General features: G+C 40.7%; 1 protein-coding gene across 1 annotated transcript; it reads left to right on the top strand.

The window, feature by feature from the left end:
- Positions 1 to 4,515: 4,515 nt before the first annotated feature.
- On the top strand, positions 4,516 to 9,770 carry LOC125996253 (triggering receptor expressed on myeloid cells 1-like). The gene is made up of 4 exons (XM_049765202.1): positions 4,516 to 4,594; positions 6,920 to 7,273; positions 9,151 to 9,343; positions 9,710 to 9,770. Exons 1-4 carry the CDS (start codon positions 4,543 to 4,545, stop codon positions 9,768 to 9,770), a joined length of 660 nt encoding a protein of 219 aa, XP_049621159.1. The 5' UTR covers positions 4,516 to 4,542.
- The last annotated feature ends 758 nt before the right edge of the window (positions 9,771 to 10,528 follow it).

The following is a 10,528-nucleotide window of genomic DNA, read 5'->3' as shown; positions in this document are numbered from 1 at the left end:
CCCTTTCTCCCCTCCGGAAATCCACCCATCCCTTTACACCTCAATCCCATCCAGATCTTCCACCATATTAAAAAATTTTCACCCTCAGTCCTTATTCTATTAGGCATCAAGATCGACCTCCTACTCAACGAACCAGTACTCTGCACCCAGGCGAGGGGACACCCAGATAAACCCACACCTCGTCTCCTGAAAGAAAAGACAGCCAACTCCCCTGTGGACTCATGCTGCGAGGCCCTTTCTACTAACTCTCCCTAACGCGGACTGTTCCTTGAAACTGGGCCTAGCTCCAAAAGTATCCCCATTGCAAGAACTCTTCCAAGACCTCCCTGCCGCAAATTTTAATAATCTGAAAAAATTGTAATCAAATTCTTGTCGTTGATTTCTCCTTTCAGTTCATGATTGCCCCCAATTTAACGTTTTTTGCCCGTTTCACTAGTTTATCTCCCCCATTGTTTTACATTTGTTTCTTTAGTCCTAGTACCACTGTGTTTTGGTTGTTTTAATGCCTAAATTGACTGTTAGATCAAAAATTGCCTTATTACCTCTTAAATATAATCTTGTGTCTCTCCCCGCTGCAGTACAAAAATCAAACACTGCCATCACCCTAGCCTTATTAAAAGGCCTAGGTGTTATTGGTGTAAGCACAAATATTTATTCATTGGTTCATACTCTAGAATCTGCTAATGCCTTATAACTGTGGCTAAAAATGTTTACAAACTTAAAGAAGTTTACACTACTGTTGATTTCCTAGCAAAGAGTGCAGAATAACTGCCGTGGTTCAAAATTAACATTTTTTTTTGAGGGAGGGGGGAATTTGTGTCATCCTTAGAGTAAAATGTTGCTTTTTAAAATAAATTCGGCTTAGCTAGAGATAGCATTCAACACATAGAGGATAATTTAGTAAATAGACAAAAAGATATAGAGCAGAGTGAGAGCTGGTACAAAAATTGGTTTTCTACCACTCCATGGATAACAACAGTGCTCCCAGCCTTTTTGGGACCCTTCATTGGCTTTATGTTGCTAGTTTCCTTTGGTCCTTGGTCTTTTCGCAAACTCACCACCTACGTAAAGAATCAAGTGGATGAAGCAACCAGAAAGGACTCAAAGGTTCTGTACCAACAACTATGCACCTCAGAAGACCAGCTGACACCTGACATCTCCCCTCCTGCCAACTCTCCGCCACTTAAGTTTGAAGTTATCGAGGAGCTGGCGCATAGACCTCAATCTGTGCCTGGTCAAGCTTTGGAAACGACTGAATCAAGGGTAGCAGATGCGGTGACTGGAAGCCCCACACCTCTTCACCCAGTGTGGCCAGTCCACCGAGGCACGTCTGTCCTTCTATATTATATACTAAACAGGGGGAGATGTGGGAGATCGAGCACCCCACATATCAAAGGAACTCTGAATGAATTTTCCACCGCCTGTCTGATTCAAGCCACAAAAGTTTGCATAGCCCCGAACCAATAGAAAACTCTGCAAATAAATTTAGCTCAGCACAAAGAATCTGGCTTAACCAGATGCCTTAACCTTTCCATGGAACCTGTTTTTGTAACTGCTCTCAAGCATGTAGTTATTGATATGTTTTTGTAAAGTTTAAATTATGATCCTTATTGCTTGCACAAAAGATAGATCTAAATGGAAAATAGGCTAAACAAATAATTGTATTTGCGTAAATATCATTTAGCTATTTGTTTAAGAATTTGCTTCCCCTCCCCCCATCCTGCCAGGTACCTCTTTATCCTTCCCGCCATCAAAATGTGTTTATGCTCCCATTGGTTAAAATTGTTGTACTTGTACAAATCTGATTGGTTTATGTTTCAATCCTATGTTACTAAAATAAGCCCTGGATTGAGCTATTATGAAAGGGGCCCTTGGGCTACTGTGAAGGTTAGAAGCGCTCAGGCCATGGGGGTACTGTTGGAAAGTTGTATGCAGAAATAATGTTAACAGTATATTAACTTCTGATCTTCAATAAAAATAAGCTATTATAAAAAAAGGAAAAGAAAAAAATATATGTACATACACATATATGTGTATATATATATGTGTGTGTATATATATACTTATACAGAGAGAAAAGAAAATATCTCACTCAGATGCAGCAGGGCAGGAGGAAATTAGGGAAAGTGGAGGCAGAAAACATACACTGGTGAATGGTGTTGTGCATTGTATAACTAAAATTCAATCATGCATACTTTGCAACTGTAAAAAAATACTCCTGACTGTATTGTGAACAACCTGTATTATGGTCTTTAAATAAAGCAATTTAAAAGTGTCAAAAAAAATTGTAGACGTAGGGGCCAGAGAGATAGCATGGAGGTAAGGCGTTTACCTTTCATGCAGAAGGTCATCGGTTCGAATCCCGGCATCCCATATGGTCCCCAGCCAGGAGCGATTTCTGAGCACGGAGCCAGGAAAAACCCCTGAGCACTGCCGAGTGTGACCCAAAAACCGCAAAAAAATTGTAGACTTAGGGGCCAAAGAGATAGTACAGTAGGGCATTTGCCTTGCAAGCAGCCAACCCAGAACCAATGATGGTTTGAATCCTGGTATCCCTTATGCCTGCCCTGTGCCTGCCAGGACCGATTTCTGAGCAGAGAGCCTGAACATAGCTGGGTATGGCTCCAAAACAAAACAAAACAAAACAAGCCAAAAATATAGATGTAATACCTATTTATTGTTTCTGTACTTAAATAGCAAATAGTTCGAGTTTGAAATTCTCGAAACAAATCTTTACACAATTACCTACTGCCCCTTGTTACTCAAAGAAGAATTATGAGCACTACACACTTCAGATACTTTGGAGGTATCAAGTCTTTATATTTTTCTGTTTGTTTAGCAGCAAGAGTGTTTAAAATTAAAATATTTCTATCAAGAAACTTACTAATCTTGGTGTTTCTTTAGGAATTTTTTCTTATGTTGAATACTTTGTCTCATTCTCTGCTAAAGATAGAACCCAGGAAATCACACCTTCAAGGTAAGTGCTCCACCACTCAATTACATCCTAGCATCTTCTTTCTTTCTCTCTCTCTGCTGTAGGCATCTTGCATCTCAGTAATCCTAGTGGGATTTCCTCTCCTTTCATGAGAGGAAAATGGGTACACAAACAGACAAATATGAAATATGAAATAATTGAGACCACACAAAGTATGGGGACTCACGTCTATGAGACGAGAGACAAACTTTACTTTTTCAGCTGATCTTTTAAGCACAACTCTGGTATGCAAAGTATTTTCAGGGAAACAAAAGGCAGAGGATCATTAGGAGAGACAACACAATGGTACCGGACCTTAGAATCTACATATCAAATAACTACCCTGATGTAGGTGAGAAAGAGCCCTGCTAGAGGTAAGGTGAAACATGAGACGGAGATGTTCTGGTTTTACAAAAAGCTTCTAATAGCAAAGAGAAGAGAAATTGGTTTAGAATTCAAGAAAGGCAGAAGCTATAGTTTACCACCAAACCTGAGACCAGAAAAAAACAAGTTGCTGGGAACTGGTTGGACTCAACCTTTGAGTTGCAAATATACTAGCCAGCGGGGAACTTAGCAGCTTTCTTTGATACTGAAATTCTTTTGACTGCAGGAAAACTGAGGCCGAATTTCTGTAGTAGCAAGGGAGGCAAAGCCAAATAAATAAAAGGAAAGAGATATATAATGTCATAGCCATGTCAGAAATATAGCCAGTATTCCATGCAGGGGTAATGATTGACTTCCACTGACAGGCCTTCTGACTGAATTATTTCTTGGGGAAAATCAGGCACTTCACCAGGAAAGCCAATAGACACATCTGGAATGTGCTTCCCTTAATAATGGAGACATGCATGCTGCATGCCTTGACACTTCCTCCCTCCTTCCCTCCCTCCCTTCTTTCCTTCTTCCCTCCCTCCCTTCCTCCCTCCCTTCCTTCCTTCCTCCCTTCCTTCCTTCCTTCCTTCCTTCCTTCCTTCCTTCCTTCCTTCCTTCCTCCCTTCCTCCCTTCCTTCCTCCCTCCCTCCCTCCCTTCCTTCCTTCCTTCCTTCCTTCCTTCCTTCCTTCCTTCCTTCCTTCCTTCCTTCCTTCCTTCCTTCCTTCCTTCCTTCCTTCCTTCCTCCCTCCCTTCCTCCCTTCCTCCCTCCCTTTCTCCCTTCCTCCCTCCCTTCCTCCCTTCTTTTCCTGCAGTCTGAAATATCTGGCACCACAACAAAGTATGGGTACTCTGGCCTACACAATGAGGTGTGTGCAAGCACTACAACTAAAGTGTGTGATCCATGGTGAGGACCACCACCACAAAAAAAGTAGAGTGGGAGAGGGAGGGCAAAGGGAAAGGGAATTTAAAAAAGGAGAAGAGATTATTTGTACTGTCCCCAGAGAAGAGGAAATAGGTTTGGAGAAACTTTCAGTGACTTGAGCTATTTTTATGTTCCTGCGTGTCTGTGACACAAAGTCAGAAGCCACCAATGATGACAGCAGCATCCATTCATATATTGTGAAGCAACTTTCTAGATTCTTTTGGTTCAAGTATTCCATGCGACAGCAGTCATAGGAGCAAGCACAGTTGAAGGATGAGAAAGGCTGGGCTAGGAGCTCTGCTCTGGAGACTCTTCTTCCTCTCAGGTAAGGTGAAAAGAACAGGGTACATGGTCCAGGATCCTGGAGATGAATTCTCTGAGAAAGGTCTCCCTTTCACTTAATGTACCAGGAGATCTGGCCACTAGACCACAGTGTGGAAATAGTAGAGAACTCCCATAGGCTACGCTGGTGTTGACTGCCCAAGCCTGCCTGGTGTAGGAGGATAGATAATTCTCAGTGGGCCTGAGAATTGAGTCCATGTGTTGAGCAAGGGAGACAGGATGTTAGATAGGCAAAACCTTGGATGTGAAATTTCATTTTGTATATTGAAAATGTGAGTTGGACTCAAATAATTTTAAACTTTGAGGTTCTCTTCTTATATTTTATCATGACCACCTTGATGTTAATAGTCTATTAAAACCTCCAAGGCATGATTGTTGCTATTATTATGTTTTTTGTGCCATACCTGGCAGTGATCAAGGCTGACTCCTAAATCTGGGCTCAGGAATTAGTCCTGACAGGATGTTGGGGATAAAACCCATATTGGCCTGCATCTGAGACAAGCACCCTAACCACTGTCTCAGGATTAAATTTTCCCACTTTTAAATTTCAAGTTGTATTTTATTACTTCTGGAGATATAATGGGAACACACCAGAAAGTCCCTATGCACTTTGTTAAGACTTTTTTTTTTAACGTATTAGACCACCATGAGCTACAAAATTAAAAATTTGTTGACGGTTGAGTTTGGTACTACAATTTCCAAACCCATACTTCTATCAATATTCATTTTCTGCCATCAATTTCCCCAGTGACCCTCCTATGTTACCCTGCCACACTCAACCTGCATCTACGACAGACACTTTTCTTCTCTTTCTCTCTCCCCCACAACCCAGTTACTCTCTTTTAGGCACCATAGTTTGCAATTGTATTACTGAAGGGGTATCATGATTATTTTTTAATTCTTTAAAATTTTTTGTAGTTAAAGTACCATGTTTACCATAGTGTTAATATTTATGGTATTGATGTACAATTACTGCACCTCCACCACCACCAAGATACCTAAGAACCTCCATCATTGTTCTTATGTCACTTTTTACCCACCCACTTTCTTTCTTCTTTTCCTTCCTCCATTATTTGGTAATCTGTATTTTGTAATCTAAGGTCAAGATTTTTTTTTTGTGGTTTTTGGGTCACACCCAGCAGTGCTCAGGGGTTATTTCTGGCTCCAGGCTCAGAAATTGGTCCTGGCAGGCACAGGGGATCATATGGGGCACTGGGATTCGAATCGATGACCTCCTGCATGAAAGGCAAACACCTTACCTCCATGCTATCTCTCCGGCCCCAGGTCAAGATTTTTTTTTATTTTTAACTTAATTTAATTAATTAAATTTTTTTTTTTTGGTTTTTGGGCCACACCTGGTGACACTCAGGGGTTACTCCTGGTTATGTGCTCAGAAATCACTCCTGGCTTGAGGAACCATATGGAACCCCAGGGATCAAACCCAGGTCAGATTGTCCAGGGTCAACCAAATGCAAAGCAAACACCCTACCACTTGCGCCACCACTCCAGCCTCCAACGTCAAGATTTTGTCATTGTTTGTTACTGTCTGTTCCCTTTATTTCTCTGTAGACCAAAGTGAGTAAGACCATCTGGTATTTCCTTTCCTTTAATTTATTTAACACAATTCCCTCCATTTCCACTCATATTGCAGTGGAATGAAAGGTTTCATCATAGCTTTGTAGTATTCCATTGTATATACAGCAAAGGCATGCTTCTTTTTTTATATACTAAATGTTTCTTTTCTTTTATTAGGTGTGGAGGCAGGACTGGCACAGGAATGGTGTAGGGCATAAGGAAAGTGCAAGAGAGTGTTGGGCACTTTGGGGGTGGTAAGGTGCAATAAATTTTGTTTTGTTTTTGAGACATACCCAGTTGTGGCCATGATTTATGCTTGGCTCTGTGCTCTGTGACTACTCCTGGCAGTGTTTGAATCACCATTGGCAGTGCTGGGGCTAGAATGCAGGTTAGCCATATGCAAGTCAAGTGCTGACCTATTTTCATCCTCCTGATCTATCTCTGCAGTCACTTTTTACGTCAATTCATAAATGCTAATGCTATTGTATCTTTGTTCTCTTAACTAAAATAACTTGAAGTATGGAAAACAACAAAATCAGCCATTTATAAAAATTAGCTTGCAGAGCCCTCTGTGGTCTATTAGAAAGACCTACCCACTTTGAAAAGATATGTTATCAAGGGTTGGCTTCCAAGGAACATTGAATCTTCTCTGGAGGTCTTGAAGACTTCTGCTTAAAAATGAGAGGTTGAACAACAGCAACAGAAAGAGATGATTTGAATTATTTACTCACAGACCTCCAAGTTGCAGCTGAATCTGAAGAAAAGTATGTGCTATTTGAGGGGCAGACCCTACAGGCAAGCTGTCCCTTCACCATCTGGAAGCATGCCAACAGTCGGATGGCTTTGCAGAGGCTGATAGAAGGAATGGAGCCCCGGACCCTGGCAATCACAGAGAAGCCATCAGGGGTGACCAGTAAAGTCCAGGAGGGAAGGTACTTCCTGGAAGCCATCTACAATGAAGCCATCCTGAATGTCCATGTGAGCAACCTGCGCGTGGAGGACACAGGGCTCTATCGGTGTGTGATCTTCCATCCCCTCAAGGAACCTTATGTTCTGACTCCCCTGATACGCTTAGAAGTGATCAAAGGTGAGTAACTAGGAGACATTTTGAAAGCTTGTAAGGGAAGGAGAAGTGGGGGGATCTGCAGAAATGGGGGATTCAGGACTTTGAACAGCCTTTCTCTCAGATTCTCCTTTCTCATTTGAGGTTCTTGAGTGAGTGACATTTGGTCCAGCAGAGAGAGCTCCTATGTACAGTTTTCCTTTGAGGTTGAGGCAAATTTGGGATTCTGTTGGAGGAACTGAAGTGCAGTGAAAGATGAGTTATAGGTTTGAAATAATTTAGTCTCATTATTCAGGACTCCGTAATGAAATCATTTCCTTAGGGCGGTCCCAGTGATCCACCCTCTCTCTCACTGTCTGTCTGGGGTGAGAAAGAAATATTTCATAACTTTGGGGTTAGGAGTGATAGCACAGTGAGTAAGGTGTTTGCCTTGCATGTGCCAACCCGGGTTCAATCCTCAGCATCCCATATAATTCCCCAGAATCTGCCAGGTGTAATTTCTGAGTGTAGAGCCAGGAGTAAGCCCTGAGCGCATCGGCGTGATTCCCCCCAAAAGAGAAATATTTCACAATTTAATTGTGGGTGCCACCTGTCTGAGGGCCTTCTTTCAAATACACACTGTAATGCAATAAGGCTTGGTAGCACCTGAATTTTGCATTCCTGGCCAGCTTGTAGGTGATGCTAGTGCTGCTTGGTCCTGGCATTTGGGGAAGCAATGCTTCAGAGTTGATTCTTGTTTCAGATGAACAACTAGACAACCATGACCCTTTTCTTGTGTGTCTCCCTTATTTAGTGTCCATGACCTGAATAAAGGATCTGTGCCGTGCACAGTTCTGTAGCCACAGCAACTAATGCAGTGCCTGAGACCTAGTGGGGCCTTAGTAGATATTAATTAAATGAGTTAAGAAAGACAGACGAAGGGCCGGAGAGATGGCATGGAGGTAAGGCATTTGCCTCGCATGCAGATGGATGGTGGTTCGAATCCCGGCATCCCAGGTCCCCTGAGCCTGCCAGGAATGATTTCTGAGTGTGGAGCCAGGAGTAATCCCTGAGCGCTGGCAGGTGTGACCCAAAACCAACCAACCAACCAAACAAAAAACCAAAACACAAACAAGAAAAGAAAAGACATATGAAAGGAAGCTCCCAGCCCTCGGATAAGTCTAAATAAGACAAAACACATATGTTTCAAATTAATAAGAGAAACTAGTAAAGCATTCAATTAGGCAAAGGTGAGTGAAAATGTAGAAACTTACAAAAATTATCAGTGAGAACAAAGATTATTAGAGAATATGATGATAAAGTTCATGTTTGATGTTGACACCAAAAGCCTGAAATGTTCTTTCTTTCTTCATTTGTGTTTGTTCATTGTTTTGTATCTATTTTAGGTGGAACTCATACATTCTTTTTTTAAAATGTATTTTTATTTAAACACCATAGTTACAAGATTGTTCATAATACAGTTTCACAGATTAAGTTCTTCATGAGTTATAGTCATATAAGGCATAAAAACCTTCACCAGTGTGCACTTCCCACCACCTATGTCAACAGTCTCACTGTCCCTGATGCTTTTTTCCCTCCCACTTATTTCCTGCCTGCCTCTGGGGAAGGCATTCTTCTTCTCTCTCTCTCTTTCTCTCCTTTTTCTCTCTCACTCTTTTCTTTTGTGACATTGGGAACTTGCACTTATCAAAAGATTAGATAAAATTTAATTTTAAGATCAATTTTTTATAGAATAGAAAATTATTCTTCATGAATATTTCATCTTTCCTCAGCTACACTCACCCTACTAATCTATCTACTCATACTCATCCAGTTGTCTGTTCCATCCATCCATCCATCCATCCATCCATCCATCCATCCATCCATCCATCCATTCATCCATCCATTGTGTTTTCTTGCAGATCCTTCAAGTACTTCTGCTCCAAATAAGGAGATTATTGAAAATGTGTCTCATAAATCCACTCTTTCTTCTACCATCTCCACACTCTCAGATAAGGATCTTGGGACTGTGACCCAACTCCCACCCACATCAACTGTTCTAATTTTCTCTCCTGGACTTGGAGTCACTCTTACAAATGTGACAGATGCTAGAAGGTATGTTTTATAGGCACCTGTGTCCCTAGTTTAGAATCAAACACTTTGATTACAGGTCCACATGTGGGAAGCAATGTGGGAAAAGGAAAAGGCAGCAGTCTTCTCAGTTTCTGCAATGCTGTAAGGGTCTATGGACATAAAGAGACAGCTACCTTCAGGAGTGGCACTCCAGGGAGGCACAGGACAGGAAGACATCTTTGCTTAATTTCAATAAACTAGGACAGTTTTTCATAGTTGTAGATGTAGGGTAGAAGTGCTCTAGGTCCTGGGTTCATATCCATCAGATTAATGGACTGTATGTCTTTGGATGAGTCAGGAACCCATCGAGGGAGTCCAAAACTGTCTTCAGTTTTCTTTTATCTACAGTAAAGGCCTAGAAAATCTGGCTGAAAGTGATCTAGACAAACTTATTCCCAAACTTATTTGACTTATTGTGTTTTCAAATAAGAAATTACTCAGAGCCCCCCATTGAAAATTTTCCTTCTTTTAGCAAACAAACAGAAATTTTCTGCCCCAAATTGTCTTCAAAGTTTCTACTGCCTCCCTGATTCATTCCAGCATCTCCTGGGGTTGGTATTATCTCCACTGGGAGACATATTCTTGCCAACCACTCCAAATAGCAACTGCACAGTAGGATTACCTACTAAGTTTGGGTGGTTTTTAGCATCATTCTATGTGCTCTTCTGACCAACAGAATCAATTTCTGAATGAGGGGAGGTGTCTCAGTATTTTTGTAAGATTTTAGGAGATTTTCCCACATGCATAGAAACTCTCTTTACAGTTTACAATTAATGTCATTTATTTTAGAATGCTTATTATTAAATATTAAATGAGAGTTTGGAAATGTAGTTTCACTAATCCATATTTTTTTGGTTTTTACTGTTCTCATTTTACTAACCTGTCTTTCCCAAAACACCTTTTTCCTTCTAGTCTTCATGAATGCTTGTACATATTTTAACACAGAAGTAGTATTCTTAACTTTTTCTGGGTCAAAGCTATTCTTTGATGTTGATCATCAGTTTTAGTAATTATAATTCCCACAAATGTATAATTTCTATTCCTGGAATAGCCATAACTTATAAATAATTAACTATAAAAATAATTACAATCATTGCCTATATTTTGGACATTATGAACATTTTTATTTATTATTATTTATTAGGAACATTTTTATTTATTATTTTT

The sequence above is a fragment of the Suncus etruscus genome, chromosome 18 (genome assembly GCF_024139225.1).
Source record: "Suncus etruscus isolate mSunEtr1 chromosome 18, mSunEtr1.pri.cur, whole genome shotgun sequence".
In the NCBI taxonomy this organism is placed as follows: domain Eukaryota; kingdom Metazoa; phylum Chordata; class Mammalia; order Eulipotyphla; family Soricidae; genus Suncus; species Suncus etruscus.
Note: the sequence above shows the minus strand (reverse complement) of the source record. Positions and strands in the feature narration are given on the sequence as shown.

Coding starts and splice junctions, on each gene's coding strand:
- LOC125996253 (XM_049765202.1), top strand. CDS start 4,543: ATGAGAAAGGCTGGGCTAGGAGCTCTGCTCTGGAGACTCTTCTTCCTC. Junction 4,595..6,919: donor GAGACTCTTCTTCCTCTCAG/GTAAGGTGAAAA, acceptor ATTTACTCACAG/ACCTCCAAGTTGCAGCTGAA. Junction 9,344..9,709: donor AATGTGACAGATGCTAGAAG/GTATGTTTTATA, acceptor TTTTATCTACAG/TAAAGGCCTAGAAAATCTGG.